This window comes from Falco naumanni, chromosome 2 (assembly GCF_017639655.2).
Source record: "Falco naumanni isolate bFalNau1 chromosome 2, bFalNau1.pat, whole genome shotgun sequence".
In the NCBI taxonomy this organism is placed as follows: Eukaryota; Metazoa; Chordata; class Aves; order Falconiformes; family Falconidae; genus Falco; species Falco naumanni.
In genome coordinates, this window is record NC_054055.1 from 46865153 (window position 1) to 46887426 (window position 22274).

The following is a 22274-nucleotide window of genomic DNA, read 5'->3' on the forward strand; positions in this document are numbered from 1 at the left end:
AAACATGCCCGCAGCCTGTTTCAAAGCATATGAATGACACCAGCCAGCAGTGGATGTGATTCTACAAGAAAAAACCTAACAAAAAATAAACAAACAGAACACCTAAGGTTAATTGTGGTTTCACTGTCCCAGTGTTAATACTAGTAGACTTCGATCGTGTCTCCAAGGAACTTGTTTCTACAGCACCTGTATTTTAGGAAAATGAATTCAGTTTGTCGTCTAAACATAGATGCTGAAATTCTGAGTGCCTTTACAATTTCACAAGTTTCCTCATTAAATCTCACAAGTTTCCTCATTAAATCAATGCTCCAGTTTTAGATACAGCAGCAGCACTTTTACCATTGCATGTGCAGCCAACTAGACTGGCCAGAGATGAAGACAGATCTCTCTGAAGTAACGTAACAAAGTTCAGGCTGTAGTCAGGCCAACTCCAAATAGAAAGAGGCCCAGCTGAACCCTGCTTTAAATTCACAGGAAGGTAATTTGGCACACATGAAAATTTTAACAATTGGAATAAGTATAGCAATTTTTACTTACACGGTTAGATCTCTGCATAGTGTTAGTGAAAGCTTCTGACTAAGAAATCCCACTTAAATTCACAAGTTTTTAGCTTTGGGTGAATTGCATGAAACTACAAAGTTAATGTAAACAGCTACTCTTAATTCACACACCTTTTCACTTCTGATATATTATCTCATGGTAAACGAGTGTAACTGGTCAGGATTATCCCAGCTGTTTAACATCAACAGCTTTCAAGATTAATTTTGAATCAAAAACCTGAAATGATGTAGCACTTGTTTTCAGAAGTAAGACTTGTGACTGCACACATTAACAACTCCTACCCAAAACTGGACAACCAAGTCAACGCTGGGTTTTCTTCTGACAACAGCAAGAAGTAAAGGTGAACCCAGGGAAAATTATCTTACACAGCTATAAAACACTCATGTTCATGTTTCTAGTGAACTTTTTACCACTTGTGTCACAGATTAATAATAAAAACGTAATTTGTTCCAAACGTGTAAAGGCAAAATAAGAATTGCACAAGACTTGCCAAAAAGGAGCATTGTAGTTTTTACTGAGGCTACTTAGAATCCAGGGTTGCTTGGGAAGTTTGTTCTATAGCTGGATTATTTGAGCGAAGGATGCTGTAATTGGTTCAATGGATAAAGACTGCTGACCTCCAGTGGGGGAGACAACTGCTTCCAAGCAGTTTTCTTATCACTGAACATTTTGATAGCCATTACAATACTGTGTTGCATTTATGAAGGCCTTTTTGAAGTCTAACCAACAAAACAGAGAGACTGCCTCAGAAAAGGCTGGCCACGTACCTGGCTGGGGAAGCAGTTTCATTACAACTAAGCATAAAGCCTTCAGCTGCCGACATGTCCCCCACCTCAGGGTCTGACAGAGGTTTGTCTGTGAAAAGCAGAACACAGGGTTTCACGGATGTCAATTCCAGAAGTGAGGGGACTCTGGTATTTAGGTTGCATCTTGCCTTTCAGTTACTCCCGCTACCACAGCGGTAAGCAGGAGACCAACATACACTGCCAACATCAGGACACCAGCAGTCAAGGTCCAAAGAGGTTTTATCTGCATTATTAGTGAGATTACTTCACACATTTAGTGAAAATGTTACTTCACACATTTAGTGAAAATGTTCTCTTCCCCAGATTACTAGCGTTACTCAACCTTTATCGTGCAGGCAATTCTGAGAGTCAGAATATAAAAAACACTGAGCTTTTTTACTTTTACAGACTAAATATATTGACACCTTTTATGCAAATAAAAGCAAATTAGTGTTACATTAGTTTAATAAATTCTAATACAAAACCCATGTATTTAATAAAATGCAATCTTTAAATCAAAGCTCTACAGAAACATACAATTCCCCTATAAAGATGTCCAGTCCTCTGAACATTGTTTGCTCAAAATATAATTATGAACTTAAATATGCTCATAAGTGTATTACACTTGAACTATACATTTGGATAAACATCACTGAAATCAGAAATTAAGACGATCTATCGCCAGCACTAGCTGTACAGCTCGAATGAGAAACCACCACCCCTGCGTGCAGCACAGCCCACCGCTGGCACAGCTTTGCCTTGCTGATGGCTCACCATCACCTTTCAAATGCATTCAGCAGCCACACAATACTTCAGTGTTACCAATCAATAAAGTAAAAGAGAAAATAACGTAACTGTTGGCGGTCAGAAATGAAGTCACAAGCCACATCCAGATCACAGGCAACACGCTGCCTACGCCACTTACAGACTAAAAACTTTCTTTAATAAAACTGATTTACCAAATACTCAAAACAAGTTTTTGCCTATTGCTCTACTTCACACAAGTCTACTGCTTTAGGTTTTTAAATACTATGAAATGATCGAACTAGCTGAATTAAAGGTATACAAAATGATCATCTATCAAACATTCACTTTATACATAAACGTTTCTGAAACAGATTTACAGTATACAATTAGTTTATACAGCTTAAGCAACTGTTACAATGTCATTTCTCTCAAATTGAAAGCAGCCAAAAGGTCTAAGGTTTTGTTAAAAGGTTCTTGGTCACCATTCAAATTTTGACTTCCTCGTCTCACACCGTTGGCATCCATGTCATCACATTTAACACTGCAGGGTTTATTTTATAAACTATACATTATTCCATCTAACCGTATGCTGCAAAACCAGTTAATGTGCTAGAAAAGCTCATTAACTCCAGTATTTTTAAATACAATGTATCTACATTTTTTCCCCAGAATGCTTTCGCTTCCTGAGCTAGACAAAATACCTTAAAACAGGTTTAGACACAGATCTGAGACCCCATAAGCAAACTATATTAAAATGCATAGAGGGGGGAAAAAACCACACCACTTCCGGTAGCTCACACTACTATCTGTCTGCATGCTAAATACATTTTAGAGATGGATCTAATAATCTGTTGAATAAGGTAGCAAACAATATTTTAATTGTCCAAACTATATTATTGTGTATTGCTCTTGCCTTTTATGACTTTTATAGAAAGAACGTGTACATTTAACAGCCTACTAGATACTCAGCTAAATGACTGGATTTAGAAATGCTATAGTCTGCAACAGAAGCATGCAATCTCCGTGGGGTTTCGTTTGTTTCCTAAGATCAAATTGATCATGTTCAATACTAGTATCTGAATCAGAGAAGGACAGCATATTAAAACTGGTATTTTGGAGGTACATTTCAGTTATTTTAAATAGACTTCTATGGAAATAAAAAGATGTGAGGTCACTGTTGATGAAAAAGAACAAATCTAAACCAGATTTTTGTTTGGATGAAAATGGGTTTTGGAGCTATCCATGATTTCTATTTTTGAATCTGGGTTTCAAATAATTTTTGAATTAAAAATTAATTTTCTAATCAAACAATGAAGTAACTTACAGTAAAAACTATAGTATTAAATAAGCTTATATAGTAAATTGCAGTATGGTAAGCTTGGGTTTAAGGTGCTATTCCATCCGTCTTGAAGTCTTTTAAGGACTTTACCATGTAGGCATCATGTCCGGGAACCAGACTCTACCGAGATGCTTTGAAACTTCCCAATGAATCTGCTCTAAGCTGTATTTCTGATCAGGAATCAAAACTTCCTCCATAATAGAAAGCTGGGAGAGACGACCACCACACATCTTCACAAACTCAACAAAGGCACTGCAAGAGACTTCACATTCTCCTAGGCCAACGGCTGACAGATACTTGCAACGTTCTGCAATACGGATCAGCTCCTCATCCAGTGGCCGTAATCCATTGGCGCACACAACCAGTTCAACTAACCGAGGACATGTCATCCCAACGCGGCCAAGTACGTCTTTGCTTACCGATCTTCCAAAGTAAAGGTGAGTGACGGGTATTTCGTAACGAAAGAACGGGTCAAACTCTTCTTCGTACAAGAAAAAGTACATGACTAAATTTACTTTAGGAGAATGCTTGATGAAAGCGTCCCAGCTGCTCTTTTGAATCGTGTGGAACTGAGTCTGTCCTGGATTTTCACTGACAACATCAATGCGCAAGTGTTCTAACCTGACATGTTTTTCAGAAGACAAAGCAAGCAGAAGCTCATCGCTCAGCAGGTGGTAGTTCAGCGCCAGCTCGCGTAAGCCGTGACACTGGTCAGCCACACAAAGGATACCTGGGAAAAGAGAACATTATGAAAGGGGTTACACAGATAAATACACTGATAACGAGAAACCTAAGTGTGAATTTGTTGATGCATGTCAAGAGCATGCAAAGACCAGGTATTTCAACATGCAATCAAGACCTAACATCGAAACAAAATCATACTGGACAACCAGAGCACGAATCTCTTCCGTATTAGGATGATCTTGTGACTTCCTTGTACCCACACAGTAAGATACACATACACTGTGTGACTATATCGCTATTTTGCTAGGGAAACTTAAAGAAGTTAACATGTTGCATTGTATACTTCCCTGTGGGAGTTGATTCTCACGTGATCGGTATATAAATAGCATACTCTGACTGTTCTGCCTTGTTGTAAGACCAACATATACTCAACTTCATCCTTGTAAAAGGAGCTTACTCATCATAATATGAGTTTTTCCCTAGCCTGCTCTGAAAAAACTGCACACTCCCTCTGTGGCTGACAAAGCAACCATGAACTAAATTCATCACCTGCAGAAAGCAAAGGTAAATCGAATGCTGGATTTTAATTAAATACAGAAGTTGTTGCTGTCAGCATTTGTTCTTTCTAGCAAAGTATAAATATTTAAATTTGGAAAAGAAACAGCAAATGAAAAAAGAGGGAAACCACTAAAAATTCATAGCAGCAATTGCTATAGCAATGATTTTCAGAGTCTCCTTTTAATGAGTCAATTTAACTTGCTGCTCATGGAAGACAAAGACATTAACAAAAAGAATTCAGTTCTGTCTTTAAGGTTTCCACTCATCCTATCTGCAGATACAAGCAATGGTACCACACTGGTAACAGTACTAAAAAAACCCAACAAAACAATAAAAAAAACCCATTAAAAAAAAAGAAGAATACAGTCTTCCACATTTCATGTGACTGAGAAAACTGCGTAAAATTTGGGATATGGTCTTCCATTAACACAGGAGATGAGAACAGAGTGTTTAATATGGAACTGAAAAACGTGAGCTCAGTCCACTATAGCTTTGAAGCAATGGGAAGAAATACAGAAAGACATAAGCTGTTTTAAGATGCAGTTATTAAACTCAAAAGAGGAGCCTATACTGAGCCTAAAAACACTTGAAAAAAATTACTGTAAAAATACTGTATGAATATTTACACCAAGAAAAGATGTATTTTTCACCCAAGGACCTGCAAGGACACATGCATCAGCAGCTTTTCTAACAATATCAAATATTGTAATTTTAAATAAAGAAGTTACAGATTAAAACTAAAAAAAAGCAGAATTTAGGTTAACATAATTTTAACCCAACTCTTACTGTAACTATTTCCTGTAAAACCAGTGCATATATGTAAGCATACTCATTATTTCATTGGGGGACAAAGGGATGGAATCCAAGGTGAATGGAACATACAGATTTATTGGGGTTTAAGATAGGAGTACAAAATTAGAACAACTGCAAACTTCTGTGTACCTTCTACACGTGCCAGAGACAATTTCCTGCCCTTAAATCATAGCACAGTTATTCTTACAGCAACACTCCCATAAGGGCTACTAGGACCACTCCCTTTAAGCAGCCTTAGGCACGCTGCTTCGCAACACCTGGGTCTGTTGACACAGGAAATATTTCAGATTCATACACATTGTCTCATCACCAGTTTCCGAAAACAACTCACTACAAATTTAGCATCCAAACCAGCTTGTTGTCCAAACTGCCATCCTTCAAGAAGTCTTTGTTAACTTTATAAAGGTACATTATTGACTGGTGCGAGGCGAAAAGGGAAGAACTGGGGTTCAGCTGGCTGCAATTTTTTAGGGGCCTGGGCATCCACATCACACACTGTCAATGAAATTACATAACCTGCATATAGCAACTGACAATGAATGCAGTGCAGATCGTTACCGGAGGGGCTGCCTGGAGCCCATGCTGTTCACAACATCCCTCAGCACTGCCCAAACCTTTGTGTCACCGAAAAGTACATCGTTCTGGTATCATACAGCACAGATCCGCATCAAAATTACCCCTCTGCTAAACTGCTGATGCAGACTCATCCTACATCCGCCCTTCTCCCCTACCCCCCATTCCAAGAGGAGCAACCCTCCCACCCCTAAAGCACAGCAGAAACACAGCCTTTATGGAAGTGCTTTCAGTTCCCTCTGTTCCAATAGCTAATAGTTCAGGTAATAAACAGCAGCACATCAATGTGGATTTTAAAATAACCGTTATTTTGTTTTACAAGGTACTGCTGCAGTTCTAATGCAAGTTAAAGTTCAGAGGGGAAAGAGCAATCAGAAGAAACTTCACACATGCTCACCAAGATCAGAAATACATCACTGCCTTTGTTTGTCCAGCCCAAACTCAAACATGCCTCTTTACCTTTGTACGGTAAATTAGGAATTATTCAGAGCATCCTTTGGAAGCAATTCACAGTTTGATATCAATCTTTTTCCTTTATCCCTGCAGTGGTGGACTCTATCTCTTCCACTACTTGCATTACCCTTCTCTGTCCTTCAATAACACATTTACTGAGAACTAATCTAGTAATGAACACTACCCTCCCTCCCCACCCCCACCTCCTGCAATTTGAAGGCATGTTATACCATTTTAAGTGCAGGTATAAGTAGTTAGTTTTGCATAACTCATGGCCCTTTTGGTTCAATTAAAGTTCTTCCACTTTTATAGCAGCCTACTCATTACAATATTCCCATCAGAAAAAAAAAAATGCAGGGAAGTCTCAGTGCTCAAAAAGATCTCATTCTCCTTCAAGAGTCTTATTTTGGAAGCCTGCCTGCTCTTGAAGCCAACTATCCACATATTGGTGCATTTCTTTCGTTCCACTGCTGTGCGTTGACCCTGGCTGGAGGCCAGGTGCCCACCAAAGCCACTCCATCACTCCCCTCCTCAGCCAGGCAGGGGAGAGAAAATGTAACCGAAGGTTCATGGGTTGAGGTAATGGCAGGGAGATCACTCACCAATTACCATCACGGGCAAAACAGACTCAACTTGGGGAAATTAGTTTAATTAATTACCAATCAAATCAGAGTACGATAATGAGAAATAAAACTAAATTTTAAAACACCTTCCCCCCACCCTTCCCCTCTTCCCAGGCTTAACTTCACTCCCAATTTATTTGTGTCTTCCCCCTGAGCAGCACAGGGGGACAGGGACCAGGGGCTGCGGTCAGTCCCTCACACGCTGTCTCTGCCGCTCCCCCCCCCTCAGCAGGAGGCTCCTCACACCCTGCTCCGGCTCCAGCCTGGGGTCCCCCCCGGCAGACAGCCCTCCATGAACTTCTCCCACACGAGCCCTTCCCACGGGCTGCAGTCCTTCCCACCCTGCCCCAGCGTGGGTCCCTGCCCCGGGGCGCAGCCCTTCAGGCACAGGCTGCTCCAGCGTGGGTCCCCCGCGGGGTCACAAGCCCGGCCAGCAAACCTGCTCCAGCCTGGGCTCCTCTCTCCAGGGGGCCACGGGTCCTGCCAGGAGCCTGCTCCAGCGCGGGCTGCCCCCTGGTCACAGCCCCCTTTGGGCGCATCCACCTGCTGCGGTGTGGGGTCCTCCATGGGCTGCAGGTGGGGACCTGCTCCACCACTGACCTCCGTGGGCTGCAGGTGGGGACCTGCTCCACCACTGACCTCCGTGGGCTGCAGGTGGGGACCTGCTCCACCACTGACCTCCGTGGGCTGCAGGTGGGGACCTGCTCCACCACTGACCTCCGTGGGCTGCAGGTGGGGACCTGCTCCACCACTGACCTCCGTGCGCTGCAGGTGGGGATCTGCTCCACCACTGACCTCCGTGGGCTGCAGGTGGGGATCTGCTCCACCACTGAGCTCCGTGGGCTGCAGGGCACAGCCTGACTCACCACGGGCTGCAGGGGAATCTCTGCTCCAGAACCTGGAGCGTCTTCTGCCCCTCCTTCACTGACCCTGGCGTCTGCAGGGCTGTGCCTCTCACATAGTCTCACTCCTCTGTCCAGCTGCTGTTGCACAGGATTTTTCCCCTCCTTCTTCAATAAATTATCCCAGGGGCACTACCACGATTGCTGATGGGCTTGGCGTTGGCCAGCCGCAGGTCCGTCTTGGAGCCAGCTGACATTGGCTCCATTAGACACAGGAGAAGCTTCTAGCAGATTCTCACAGAAGCCACCTCTGTAGCCCTGGCCCGACTACCAAACCTTTGCCACACAAACCCAATACATCCACTTTTTTCTCTGTCTCAGGGTACATTCCTACCTGAATTAAGCAATCAAATTCTCTTGCCATTTACTTAGCACTCTTCTGGTTTTGTCACTAATGCATCTGCTCCCATTCTATTCACCTCCACTCCATGAAGGAGTTGGATAGCAGTTGGGCTTCTTGTTCCTTAAACAGGTGTTACCATTTCCCACCCATTGTTCCTTCGATTAAAAACATTGTACAAGATACATCAACCAGTATACACCAGTCAAAGAACTTTGTAAACTGATGCCCCCTCCCAAATTATCAAGTGTATGATGTTCCATAAAACCTTCTGGCAAGGACTAGCCACAAGCCAGCAAAGTCTGCTAGAGCTGACAGGTTACACTTGGATCCAAGTCCAAGGAAATTACTCTCTCTGCCCAGCTACACTCCTGCTGGAGCCTCTTCCTCTCAACAGACACATTATGGCTCCTGTACGCAGACACAACGATCCTCAAACAAGATTTTAAGTCAGGAAAACCAGTCACTCAAGCCCATTTAAGCAACCCCCTTTACAAAGGGCTTACAAAGCTTTGAAGGAAGTAACATTCCAGTTCACATGCTGAACACTTTGCTAGACAAATCTGCTACAAAACAAACCTGCACTTGCAGGACTTCCTTATGTAAAACCAAACACAAGGTTTTGTCTGAGAGCTGCAACTGCAAAAGGTATTAAGTTTGTGTTTTGTTTTTTATCACTACAGTAACACGCTCTCTGCCACAGTACGATTTTCCCCACATACCAAAGTCCTGCTGGTGAATTTTACATATAATATACCCAATATTTACACTTGCAATACATTTGCATGAAAAAACTACAGTAGTTTCTACTCATCCTCAGAAGAACTGAACTATGTTGCCAGCATCTCATTTACAATTCATCTTCCATTTCTCAGTGAAAAACCGTAAGTGTTGATGGGCTGTGAATCAATCTTAAAACTTCTTGTGTATAATTCTTCCACAAACATTAATTCTATGAACTTCAACAATCTTCAGTGAATTCATTCTGATACAAGCTGTTTTCGTTCTTGCTACAAACACGCTTAGTGTTAATGAAGTTGGTAATGAAGTTCCACCATTTGGTAATGCTGGAAGTCCTGCACAGCTCAGTCTCATCTCCCCTTTGCTGACGCTGTCTACATTTATTCTCCAGCAAAAGATAAAACTGCTTTCTTTCAGAACTACTTTCATAATCCATGACTTTGCAACACTCAAAACCTATACATAATGAACTGCAGAAAAGAAACTCATGTTCCAAAAAGCCTAATTATACTGGAATACTTAAATAGTCATTTTAGAAGTAGTGCGCTATGAAGTTTGATAAAGTTCTAGAAGAGGTTGGATATTTGTCCTGAACAGACATGCACTATTCTATTATTAGCTCAGCAGTCACTCTGCCAGTAGTAGGATGGATGGATTGGCAACCAGTTGAGTTAGTATTTTATTCAGTGACAGCTGCTGTAGATACATTCATTGTCGCTCTCACCCCACCCCTGTTTTTTCAGGTCTTTACTGGTTTCAGACAGAATTTAATGCTGTCCCAGTTCTGGCTGGGGTAGAGTTAATTTTCTCCTCACTAGCTGGTACAATGCTGTGTTTCGGATTTGGTATGAGAATAACGTTGATACCACACTGATGTTTTAGTTGCTGCTAAGTAGTGCTTACTCTAACTCAAGGACTTTAAGCTCCCCCAGTGAGCAAGTGCACAGGAAGCTGGGAGGGAGCATAACCAGGACAGCTGGTCTGAACTAGGCAAAGGGATATTTCATATATCATGAACACCATGATCAGTATATAAAGCTGGTGAAAGAAGGGGGGCACATTCCCAGTTATACATGCTGGAGCCCTGCTTTCCTGGAGATGGCTGAACACCTGCCTGCTGATGGGAAGTGATGAACAAATTCTTTGTTTTGCTCTGCTTGCATGCGGTGGCTTTTGTTCTATTAAATTGTCTTTATCTCAACCCATGCGTTTTACCTTTTTTCCCCCTGATTCTCCTCTCCATCCCGCTGGGGGCAGAGGGGGAGAATGTGAGTGAGCGGCTGTGTGGTACTTAGTTGCCAGCTGGGGTTAAACCATGACAAATGTATACACTGAAAACACAACAAAACCACAAAACAAAACCCCCAAAACACATTAGCTTACCTGCTGGAGAAACATGAGGACAACTGCTCATTTTCAACAGTTTGAGCGTGTCGCTGTTGTTAGCCACTAGCACTTTAAGAGATGGATCATCTACTGGTGTATCATCAATCTTAAGTGAAGAGAGTGATTTGGAGTTTACAAAAACCACTGTCAGTGCAGAAATAAAGTGAGACTGGAAAAAAAAAAAAAGAAAAACAATAGTATCTGAAATAAAAATCTCAATGCTTCTACAACAGTCCTAGTATTCTTTCACTTATTGACAGCATTTGCTGAAAGAGCATTCTTTTGATACTTTTAATACTGCATAACTAAAAATACTAAAAATTGGCATATTTTTGAGTAGAGGAAGTATAATCATTTTTTGCTATCAATTTATGCATTTGGCAAATCAGAATGTTTAACATTAAACGTAAATCAAGAACCTGACCCGGGACAATCCTAACTTAAATCTGTAGGAAGACCGCAAGCAAAGAGAAAGCCTAGAAGCCCTGATTTTGAGGATTATTTGCAAGTCACACTCTAAAACAGGCCGGCACGTGGATTAAGTGGCAGTCATCTGTGGCTGCTTGGTTCCCCCTCCCCAAGCCCCGGCAGGGGGCGGGGGTGGGGCAGGGAGGTTCTGTAAATACCGGGGCCGGATTGAGGACCCTGGGGGGCCGTATCCGGCCCGCAGGCCGTAGTTTGAGGACCCCTGCTCTAAAAGAAGCATCTTCTTGAACAGGAATTCCCACATAGCGAGTTGTGCTGTATCGGTGAGATGCAAACACAACCAAGAGTGGCAACTCCATCCTGTTAAAATGTGTCCAAAGCCAAATGATACCACTGCCTGCCTACCATCCACAAAGAGTATTTAGGGTTTGAGTGCATTTATCTCTGATAACTAACTGGAGCAGTCCAAACAGAGCCAAGGAGCAGGTGATCAATTAGTTACTGATTAAGCAGCATAGATAAGGCAGGTCCAGTGCTCAAGGTTGCTCCTCAGCATTTTTATGTAACCACTGAAACTTACACCGAAGATAGAGCCCAAGATGTTAACTTGAGAAATGCAGACTGGGGAGCAGATACAGCACTGCTTGTAGAAATCACCAGTGGTATGAAGGAAGTGAGTAGTAATTTCTTCCAAGACTGACTGAATAGAAGACTTTAAAAAAGTACTTCCTCCATGCACTACATTACATATCCCACAAAATTACCTGCTACTTTGATTTCAATACTGTTCCACTCTGAGCCACATTCACATGTAAAATCCTGAATACAGTTATTTGCTCATTCTTATGTACTGTTTGTGGTTTTCACTAAAACTCACTCACAATTAGATTCAGAACAGGAATTAATATTTTCACATCAACATAAACTGTCAAAGTCAGCTCACGCAAATGGGAACAAAAAGTTCAAATCAGAATTATTAGGCATTTTGGCTTTAAGGACCACTCCCAACTATACTGACAACATGCTGATTATATATGTTATGTACAGAAGAAAAGGTGTTTTAATATTTCCATTCTGTATTCCAAAAGTTAGTACTGTGTTTTTATTCTCTATATTTAGAATGTATTTCCCTTTGCTAAGAAGGCTGTTAAATAGAAAGGCAAAGAAAGTTAACCATGTTTACAAAACCACGTAATTTGAAATCACAGTTTGAAGAGCTACCAAAGACAGGCAACGTCCCAAAATGGAAAAGCTGGTGATTTAATGCCTTTTCCATATTGCCACATATGTAGCCTACAGTATGATTCTTTAAAAGATTATGTAGAATGTGCTTAGCAAAAGACTAGGCAACACAAAGCTAAGTGCTATTTACAAATATTTGTCATGTTGAAATCAGAAGGGCACCGATGAAGATAGCACAAAGTAGTTCAGAATTCCCATACAGTCTGATAAAAAAAAAAATATTAAAAAAAGTGTAGTGTTAAACATTTTTCAGATCCATTTATCTTTGCCTGCTTCTCATCAATGGCCCTGTTACTAGTGGCTTCCCACAAGAGCTTATTCATTGTCCAATTCAATTCTTTAGTTTCATTAGTGGTCCAAGAAAATTTGAAAAACATTGCCGGTCCCATATGCCAGTGACAGTATTAATGGAGTGGTAAACATCAAAAGGCAAATTATGCCTAGAGTTGATTTTGGCTCATTTTGAATATATATTTTTAAAGGCCACGTGTGAACCTATTGGGAACGGGGAAAAAAAAAAAAAAATAAAAAAAAAAATGAGAGAGAAAGCCTGTATTTTAGAAGCCTTGAAGCTGAGTAAGGCCATGCAAATAACTACTCAGGCAGCTGAACAGGACCATAACATACCCCTCCAGTGAAAACTAGTCCTGAGTGCTGTTTTAGCTTTCTCACTAAGAAATAACATACAAGAGCTGAAAGGACAAAGTATTTCTAACACACTGAGTCTGTGGATTGTTTTAACTACATTCAGATTTTCTTATAGTCACATCTCAAAGCACATCAAAAAAGGAAAAAACATGCAGAAACTAGTTAAAGATCTGGAAAGCCTCTTTGAATATTAAGGATTAAAAATACATATTCAAGAGAACTACATGATGCATCTGTGATCACTGCTAAGGATAGTAATTGATAATCCTTCTGTAGCTAACCTTGCTTAAACCTATAGCCTGCTTCCTCTCCTCGGGCTGTCCCTAGTTCTTCTGTGTCCTTATTGCCATCATCTGCAATGACATCACTGAGATCCAGCTAATAGTCTAGTTGTATCTGGTCCTTCACATACATGTGGACTGGATTCAAGAATTGAGGCTGTGCGACATTCGAGATGTCACTGCCATAAAACAGTCCAAGTTACCCTGAAACTCTCTTGCGCCTCAGCAATAATACACTTCTACCTCACTAGCAGGAATTCCTGTTTAGAAGCACACATAAGAGATCTATTGTCTTCCAGATCAGATGCCTTCTAACAAAATCTAAATTTTGGTAAGCATGCGATGTAAAAATCTGACAAAGTTTCAGAAATACAGTGCACGCTGCCTAAGAATCTGACACTTGACTGTGTGGCATGAATTATTGAAAATCATGATCATATTGCTTTCTGAAGAGTGCTCATTGATAATACAATCCCCACAGCAAGTTCACATGGATTAAACCCTCCCACTCATTCAATTGTAATAGCCCCCTAAACATCACCCACAGTACAATGACACAGACAGGAATTATCTAGCCTCCTGACTTGCATCATGTTGCTCAGTATCACATTGAGGTCAGTAGACAGGAGGACTTGGAAGAACAAGGTCAGGACTAACTTCTCACATGGTGCAGAGAATAAGTTAACCATTTTAGCACATCATCTCAGTTCCTCCCTTTAATAGAGCCCAGCAAAACCAGTTATCTTTACCAAAGATCCATATTCTTCCAACAAAACTTTTCATAAAGTTACAGAAATACACTATGAAACACTGCAATACTTTGCTATAGAAAAATATACATATTTAAATACCTTTGGTAAATCCATGAAGCTTGGCCGGGCAGTTGAAATTAGCCCAAGTGTTTTCAGAGAGCAATTCACCAGCTGTGATAAAATATCACAAGCTGCTTCTGCAGATTCCTTGCTACTGTCCACCTTAAAACAAAACAGATTTATTGTCCAAAAAACACTGCATCACACATACTCTTTACAAAAAAGCGAAGCAGAGCAGATGTACTTTTAACATTTTTTTCACTTTACCTTCTGAAATTCCTCACTCGGAATCCATCAATGTAATTCTTTTTTCCCCCAAAAAAAGTACATGCCAAAAATCCAAGACAATTTACTAGAATTTTACCATTCTCCTAAACACTTTAATAAAATCTAGCACAGTGAGGGGTCACCTAAACAGTTTGTTCCCAGATACTCAATCCACATCAAATACTAGGAAGCAGAGGTTCATTTGGGTCTGGAGCCTACCCCACTTCCTCTTTACATTCCTCCTTATAAAAACGCATGAATTCTATAAACATTTTACTGTCTGAGAAAGCTGCTTCCTCCTACAGTGACTCAGCTCATAACATAGAGCTGCTGGAGGGTTACGTCCATTGTGATACGAACCTAAATAACTAGGCCTTCATCATTAATACCACAACAGATATGCAACGGATACACTGGGAACAAAAAAATATCTTAATTAGCCTGCTTGTTACACAACCAAATCACTTAATGTGCCTTCAGTGGATTTCCTTCAACGGTCAGATGTGCTTTCTGAATGATTTCTTATTGTTCTGTTATTATTCTCTATCTATTACAGTAGGCATGACAGCTTTGCAAATCTACAGAACAGCAAAAAGCTTGATCAGAAGACCAATTTTAAGTCTACCATAAGATACGCAACCTTCCCAGCAACTGATCCAAGTCCAACAAATCTTCACTTTCTGCTTGAACACAAGCTGAAAAACCTTATTTCCGACAATCCAATCTTTCTTTGCCTACAAAAGAAAAACCCCAAGTTTTCAGCCTTGACAGAGCAACAGTCAATGTTACAGCCACTTCCTTGTGCTTATCCTTGCTCCTTACTATTTCCTGCAATCTACTCTTCATGCTGCAACACCGAAGGGACAGTTCAAGGAACAATGTGGGTATCGCCCCACCAGCGAAGAGCATCTGAAATCCTTCAAAATGACTTGATGCAAAGCAATGTAGATGGGAGACAGACAGTGGAAGGCCATCTCAATACTGCTATGTTTCCTTTATTTGGACACTGATAAACCCTGCAGACCTTGCGGTAACAGTTTGTATCTGATACTGCACCAAGCTGTAGCAATACATGTGATCAGGCAGAGGTCTGCAGCTACCCACATGCTGATGATTCCTACATTAAAACTGCCAGATCTCAGAAACAAACAACTAGCGTGTCCACCTTGCTGTAGGAGTAATTTTCTTTCCAAACTGGTAACATAGCTGATGCATATGCAGCTGTGACTGTTTCACAGCACTCTTCTAAAACACAGTGATATGTAAACCAATGTTAAAGGTTTTCATCTGCTGAAAATAATTCCATGATGTTAACAAAGCCAGTTCTCACCAGATGGCATTTCTTAGCCAAGCACAATCAGTAGATATACCATCCTTTGCAAAACCCATATACTTTTTCAGCTGACTGAAATGCAGCTGTGCTGAGTAGATGCCATTACACAGACAATCCCATACAATTTAGTACTAAAATTGATAGCTGCTTAATAGTAGTACTGAAGTCACTCTCTGCACTAGATGTTTTCCAACGATGAATATTAGATCCAAGTCCGTACAGGATGTGAAATGGAGAAACACTCAATGTATGCATCCTGATCAAACTAAATTCTGAAGCAGGTACCCACACATACAGTAGTATCAGAGCTGAAGTCGTTCTGCCAGTTCACTGAGGCTTAATTTTAGACAGCTAAAATGCTACAAGAGAAAAAACCAAAAACCTACACCAAACAAAAAAATCTCCACCTAATGGAATTAAGGCAATGAAACGGTATGTTCAGGACTGTTATTTCAAGTTCTTGTCCTGAAAACATATTCAAAAAAACAAATGCAATGGGAGGTAACCTCCATATCTATATGCCCATTTAGAGAACCCATTTCTTCAGTATACTAGGCCTGAAAAGAAGGCCTACGACACTGAGAGCTTCCGGATTTCTTTTTAAATAACTGACAATCCTAATCACAAATGTATCATCATAAGCCTCTCCTAACACTTAGTAATACTCTTTAATTTTCAGCATGCTAAAATGTTTTGATCATAGTTGTCAATTACCACTTATCATCAGTATTTCTATTACTAACTTTAATTAAATCACACTTTTCATGCTTTTATATTTATATAGATGAATCATCAAAACTGTCTCAAGAGTACCAGAGCTATTTCCTTAAAATATTCCAAATAAAATGCAGAAAAGAAAAAATAACCAAGTTTAACAACTGCTTTTATTTTTATAAAGATACTTTTAAAAGCCTATAAAATACACTACCTTGAAGCTTACATACTGCAGGTGATTGGAATGCCTCTTTATTATTTGCTTGATTAGTTCAGGATGTGTAGCCCTCAAGTAAGATGTAGCTGGCTGATTCAGTTCAAACTCAAAACACCTCCAGAGATCAGGCATATGAAACACTTGGTTCCAGCTTCGGCAGACCTGGGACGCATGAGCACGATCCAGAAGGGGCAAGTACTGAAACACCTGCAGGATAATGTCTTGAAGCAGGTTTGCCCAGTCAGGACTCTGCACAACTATGGTCTTCTCATCGATAACCTTGTGTCTCTTGGATTCTTCCTCAGTTGTCTCTTCAGATGAACTGTTGTTTGCCTCATTAGTTTTCCTTCCTCGTTTCATTCTATAAAAACAATACAAAAATGTTTTCTATATATTGTGTAAATATAACAGAGCTGAGAAGAACAATATTAATAGGAAACTATGGAGGTAAAAAAGCATGTTTTCTGTAGTCACACTTTTACAGAGGGTTTTTTTCAGGGAAAGAAAGAGCCCAATGAATTTGAAGTGGTAGTCTAAAAATACCATTACCCTCTACAGAGATATCTTTAATATTACTTAACAATTAACAGTGCTGATCCATTCATAACAGTCACTCCCCTTTCAGCATTTCAATTTGGTGTTTGAAAACACTTTGAACCTAATTTGTTTTACTATTTTGTTGAGTAACAATCTACTTTCCTACTAATGGGAAGATGCTCTTCTAAACAATTCTGTGACCACTGACAGCATATTACTGTCCCAGTCTTATTTACCAAAACCAACACTTGAAACTGTGGAAGGCAAAAGTCAAGCAAGAAACTAAACAATGAGGCATGTATGTTTGCAGGCATTGCATCTTGCAGATGTTCTATCTGTCCAATTAATTTTTATACCCAGACAGGAAGAACCTGTATTTTTCTAAATGTATGTATTTTTTAAAAAAGGTTACTTCAAAATGCATCTATTTTAAATCACTATTCTTAAAAACATATTTCATTAAAAGCACTGGTGTACTTTTGTTTCTCCAACTAACTAGTAAATAGGGATTATGAAAGATTTCCAGTGAGTCTGGAAGTTTCAAGCCACAAAAAAAGTTTACAGAAGAGTCAGTAAACTTTCTTCAAAATCATACTAAATTCAGCAGAGATGAGGCAAAAGGTTATCTCATTCTCAGTAGCATATACTTCTTCCATAGTGGTCTCACTTACACAAGTTCTATCTTATATCACATTATTAAAGAGGAAAAAAACTCCACCACTACATACATCTGAAATAACATCTAGTACTGGATTTTGATCGAAGCGTGGTCTTTTATACGTGCCAGCTTACAACTGAATTTAGCAACCAATCATTTATTTCTAAAAGCCTCAATGGCATGCACACCATGTCCTAAAGGGTTCTGAACGAGATCTCACACTGAAGTACAATACACTGAATTCTAATCTGTAAAAAGCTAAGAGAATCCAGGGGTGGTACAAGCACCCCCCCAGCCCCCATGATTTCTAGAAGATAAACATGGACTTCATACACAGTGAAATCATTCTGGTTTAACATTCAAGTACAATTACACATATAAGATTATCATACACCCCGTTCACTTGGGACCAGGACAATGAACTTACTCTGCTATGTACTGCAACTAAGTACAAGTCTTTGTTTTTAAAAAAAAGTGTAATACACTAGATATACAAGTGAAAAATTATACTGTTTATCATCCAATGGTCACAGATTCTTTTCTCAAAGCCAGCATCTCCTTAACTATCTTTAAAAGGCTTTAATCCTGCCTATTCACATGACAAAAGCAAGCTATCACGTTCAAAGCAAAACGCTACTGGGTAAAAATCGCTACTTGCTTCGTGAGAACTGCTTACTGTGACTCACAGCTCATGATTATGAGACTATGCAAAACATGACTCCTGTGCCGAAATGAGCTTTCTATTCAAGAGAGAGTTCTGTGGCTGAGCCACTAACTTCACTGGTACAGAAGAGAAGCAAGAAAACTGAATAATGACTTAGAACCATCTGCAACTAACAAAAAGATGAAGGAACTGGATTTTGCAACCATGAAAACTGAATAATTAAATTTAAAACTAATAAAGGATTAGTTTTCAAATCCACTGTAAACCGCTCATGTTTGTGTTTGAGATAAAAAGCATAGTCCAAGAATATTACTGCTAATAAGCTAGTCTGAAATGAAACATTCCTTTAAACTTTAGGCCAAACAGATATTCCAAACAATTAGGTTATAGTGAGCAACCAGCATACGCAAGCTGTTCACTTGCCAAATTCGGGATAGCAAGTTTGATGTCTTTAAGTCTTTCCAAAGCCATCTCTTGTTAAGCTGTAAAAAACTACATAAGGTAACTGTTAGACTTGACTCTTCAAGCCTTCCTTTACAGAGATCCTGCCTCATCTTTTGTTAATAAGATAATATATGTGCATGAATTTCTAGTTAGGTAGGCTACTTTTATCATGGTATTAGGGAGTCAAGTTCTGGATTTTCTCATTGCATTATAGGGGCTACTGTGCATGGACAGTAGAGCTGATGCACATATATACAGCACACTTACTACAACCGCTCTCTTCATAGACACAGGCACTAGATCAAACACGTTTTTACTTTTTTTTAAGAAAAGAAGTGAGCTGCCACTGTCAAAACTGTATGAATTCTTCAGCTGGAAGAATAACCTCTGAGATACGGCTGACAAAAGTGGCCCAGGTCATCAACAGCCAACTTGAAAGATGCACCTCTGAGCTAACTTTGGTGAGTTCTGAGTAGTTAATATGTGCTGGTTACGGATCAAAAGCCACTCTTGAAGCTGTGTGGTACTATCCCAAGTTTTTATAGCCATTTAGAGCCACTGAAGAAAAGAGACAATACAGCCATCACTAAAACTATACTGAGGATGAATTTCAGGTGACAGTCTTTCAAGAAAATAAGATGCTACGTGTTTTAAGTGCCATGGCTTGAAAAGTAGGGGATGGGAAAAGACATTTTCAGACAGCTTTTTTTTTACTGACATCTCAAATGCTCCAGTAATGGAAAGGAGAGAGTAAACATAAGTTTTCAAAAATATCTCCTTGTGGAACTTCTTCCAAAGAGCGGGGGGGGGGGGGGGGGGGGGGGGGGGGGGGGGGAAGTCTAAGCTCAAAACTAAAGAATATGGTTTTAAGATTTCAATGACTATTTTGTAATCTAATTTGTTCATTTGTTTTTTGTCATCTCTTTCAGAATTTGAAGTACTGGAATACCTTTTTAAAAACATAACTGATTTCAACCCCTTAACATGCTTTACAATAAAAAACCTCCACAAATTGAAAGAATGCAGATTTGCCTACAAAGTTTTCAAAGTCATCTAGAAATTATTTATAAAAAAAATAAAGCCACTGAGGAGAGTAAATCTTTCTGCAAATTTCACACAGAAACAGGCAAATGCAATTAAGACAGTTCACTTTGTTTTACGTATCTGATAGTCTGAAGATCTAACCATTTTAAATCCAAGGCCAACAGAAATAACTTCTCAATGAGGAAGACGATGCAAAATTCTATTCTAGCATATTACTGCATAGGCACAGCCTATTTTTCAAACAACGATTGCTTATCACTTCTTACAATGCCTGAACCATTAATCTTGCTTTTAACTCTCCCTGACATACTCAGGACACACTTATCACTGGTCGGTTTTCCAAATTGCTGCTATAACCAACTTTCCTTTAAAATCTAAGATAGTGACAGGAAGGGGAGAAAAAACCCCAACAAACAAAAAAACCCCACAAACCCCCAAGGAAAATACCCAGGTCTACCAGGACAGAAAGATGCGTGAAATCGGGATGCCTGGCTCCTAAAGATTTTCCAAGTAAACTACTCAACCTACTATAACAACTTCTTTCTGAACTCCGTGTTCTGAACTCCGCAGCTGGGCGCAGCCCACGCTATCTCGCAGGCAGTATGGTCATGTTCAACCATAAATCACACAGTTCAGTCACAAAGTGGGAGGAGAAGCAAAGCACATGCTCAGCGTTGTTTTTGTTGCCGAGTAAGGTTGCAGACAAAACACAATGGCAGTTTAAAAAAAAAAAAAAAAAAAAAAAAGACCAAACCCAAACAAACAAACCCCTAACAACCGTGCACGGCTGCTGATAACGCTTTCCCATGGAGAAGCCTCAGGGCGCTCGCTGTCTGACACCTCCAGTAAGGCTCTTCCAGAAAGGAACGGGCTAATGGGGGGCGCCCAGACATGAACCGAACCCCTAATCGCCCCGAACCGCGAGTTCTGCCGAGAACGACGAGGGGTTTCCCATTTACTACCGTTTGTACCAGGCGGCTGCGAGGCAGCGACACCCTATAAACACGGAGGGACAGGTTTTAAGTCCCGCTGCTCCCGGAGAAGCTTCACCTCAGGGTCGGCTCCCCCCCGGCTCAGCGCGGCGCCCCGCTGCCGGGCAGGGCCCCGAGCCCCGCCGCCCCCGCTGCTCGGACCCCGCTCTCCACCCCGCACGGCAGCGCGGCCGCGGGCCTGGGGAAGGTCCTGCTGCGCCGCCGCCCCCCCCCTTCCAGCCCTTCACCTGGCGGCTCCCTGCTGCGCTCCGCATTAACCGGGACTCGGGCCGCACTGGCGCCTCCGCTCTGGCCACATCAGCTCCCTCCACCGAAGCCGACCCCAGCGCTTCCGTCCCGTCCAGCCCGCGTCGCTCCCTCCCTCTCTGTTTACTTCCCAGCAGCGGAAGCGACGCACACCAGGCAAAATGGCGGCGGGCGGGATGCGGGGTGGCGCGTCCCCCCCCCCCTCGCCCCCCCCGCGCGAGCGCAGCTGCCCGCCGTCATGGCCGCCCTGCTGCCGCCTGTGCCGCCCGGTCCCGCCGGGAGCAGCGGCCGCGGGGCAGCCGGCTGGCCCTGCCGCCCTCGTCCCGCCTCCCCGCTGCCTCCTGGCTCGATTTGCGGCGCCTCACCGGGCCGCCGCGGCGGTTGGCTGCTGCGCGGCGGGGCGGCAGGGCCCGGGCTGCGGGCAGGCCTCCCCCTCAGGTGCGGGGCGGCCGGGAAGCGGGGGAGTGGGGTCTCGGCGAGACACCGCGGTGATACTGGCACAGAGGAGCTGGGTCCTCATCGCTGATAGAGCCCGTTACCTCAGTAGTTTGAAAGCCCCGTGCCAGGCTAGCCTGAGGAGTGAATGTAATGGAGAAGGCAGACAATCAATGCTTGGTGGGCCCAGCAGGCACTGGGAACGAAGTGCTTGGGGTATTGCTAGGCAAAGAATAAGAAGTGATGTGTGACAGTCCCCATGGGCTGCAGATGCCTTGTTAACAGCGTGTCCCCCCTGGCACGCGGCTCAGGTTGGTGAGATTCCCCAAAATGAACTTTAATTGTTTACTTGTTGGAAGTGATAAGAAATAAATTCCTGCCCCACTGTTTAATTTCAAGCTAGTGGGTTTTGATCCCAGTTGCCATCACTAAGTTTGATGGAAACGGCCAGATATGATCTGGTGCTCTCCCCTGTCTGGAAATGGCCTTGAAACAGGGTAATAGTTTTTCAGTGATCATTCAAATGGCACCATCCTTGAGTTCTTAGAGAAGCACTTTATATAAAAGAATCCTTCCACAGCATTTTCTTGTGTACTTCAAGTCTGTTAAAAAAGCATCAAAAAGAACTTTTTTTTTTTTTTTTCCTTTCTTTCAGTTCTAGGTCTAGTTGCTTGAGATTATTAGTGGGGGGGAGGGAATGACTTGCATAGAAACAGGAATGTTTTCCAGTGAGAAATGTCCATTTTAATTTTGAACATCTATGAGAGAATAATCTCTTTTTCTCCACTTTGAAATGTCTTGAGATATTT

The 22274-nt window shown here is 41.5% G+C and overlaps 1 protein-coding gene across 2 annotated transcripts; it reads right to left on the reverse strand.

The window, feature by feature from the left end:
• Positions 1-1760: 1760 nt before the first annotated feature.
• On the reverse strand, positions 1761-21215 carry FBXL3 (F-box and leucine rich repeat protein 3). 2 transcript variants are annotated; one of them, XM_040584234.1, is made up of 5 exons: positions 21012-21215; positions 16443-16806; positions 13954-14076; positions 10503-10674; positions 1761-4162 (listed from the first exon to the last, which is right to left on the reverse strand). In XM_040584234.1, exons 2-5 carry the CDS (start codon positions 16803-16805, stop codon positions 3519-3521), a joined length of 1302 nt encoding a protein of 433 aa, XP_040440168.1. In that variant the 5' UTR covers position 16806; positions 21012-21215; the 3' UTR covers positions 1761-3518. The 2 variants fall into 2 exon arrangements, with proteins under 2 accessions (XP_040440168.1, XP_040440169.1); XM_040584235.1 differs by lacking the exon at positions 21012-21215 and adding an exon at positions 20321-20900.
• Positions 21216-22274: the final 1059 nt, after the last annotated feature.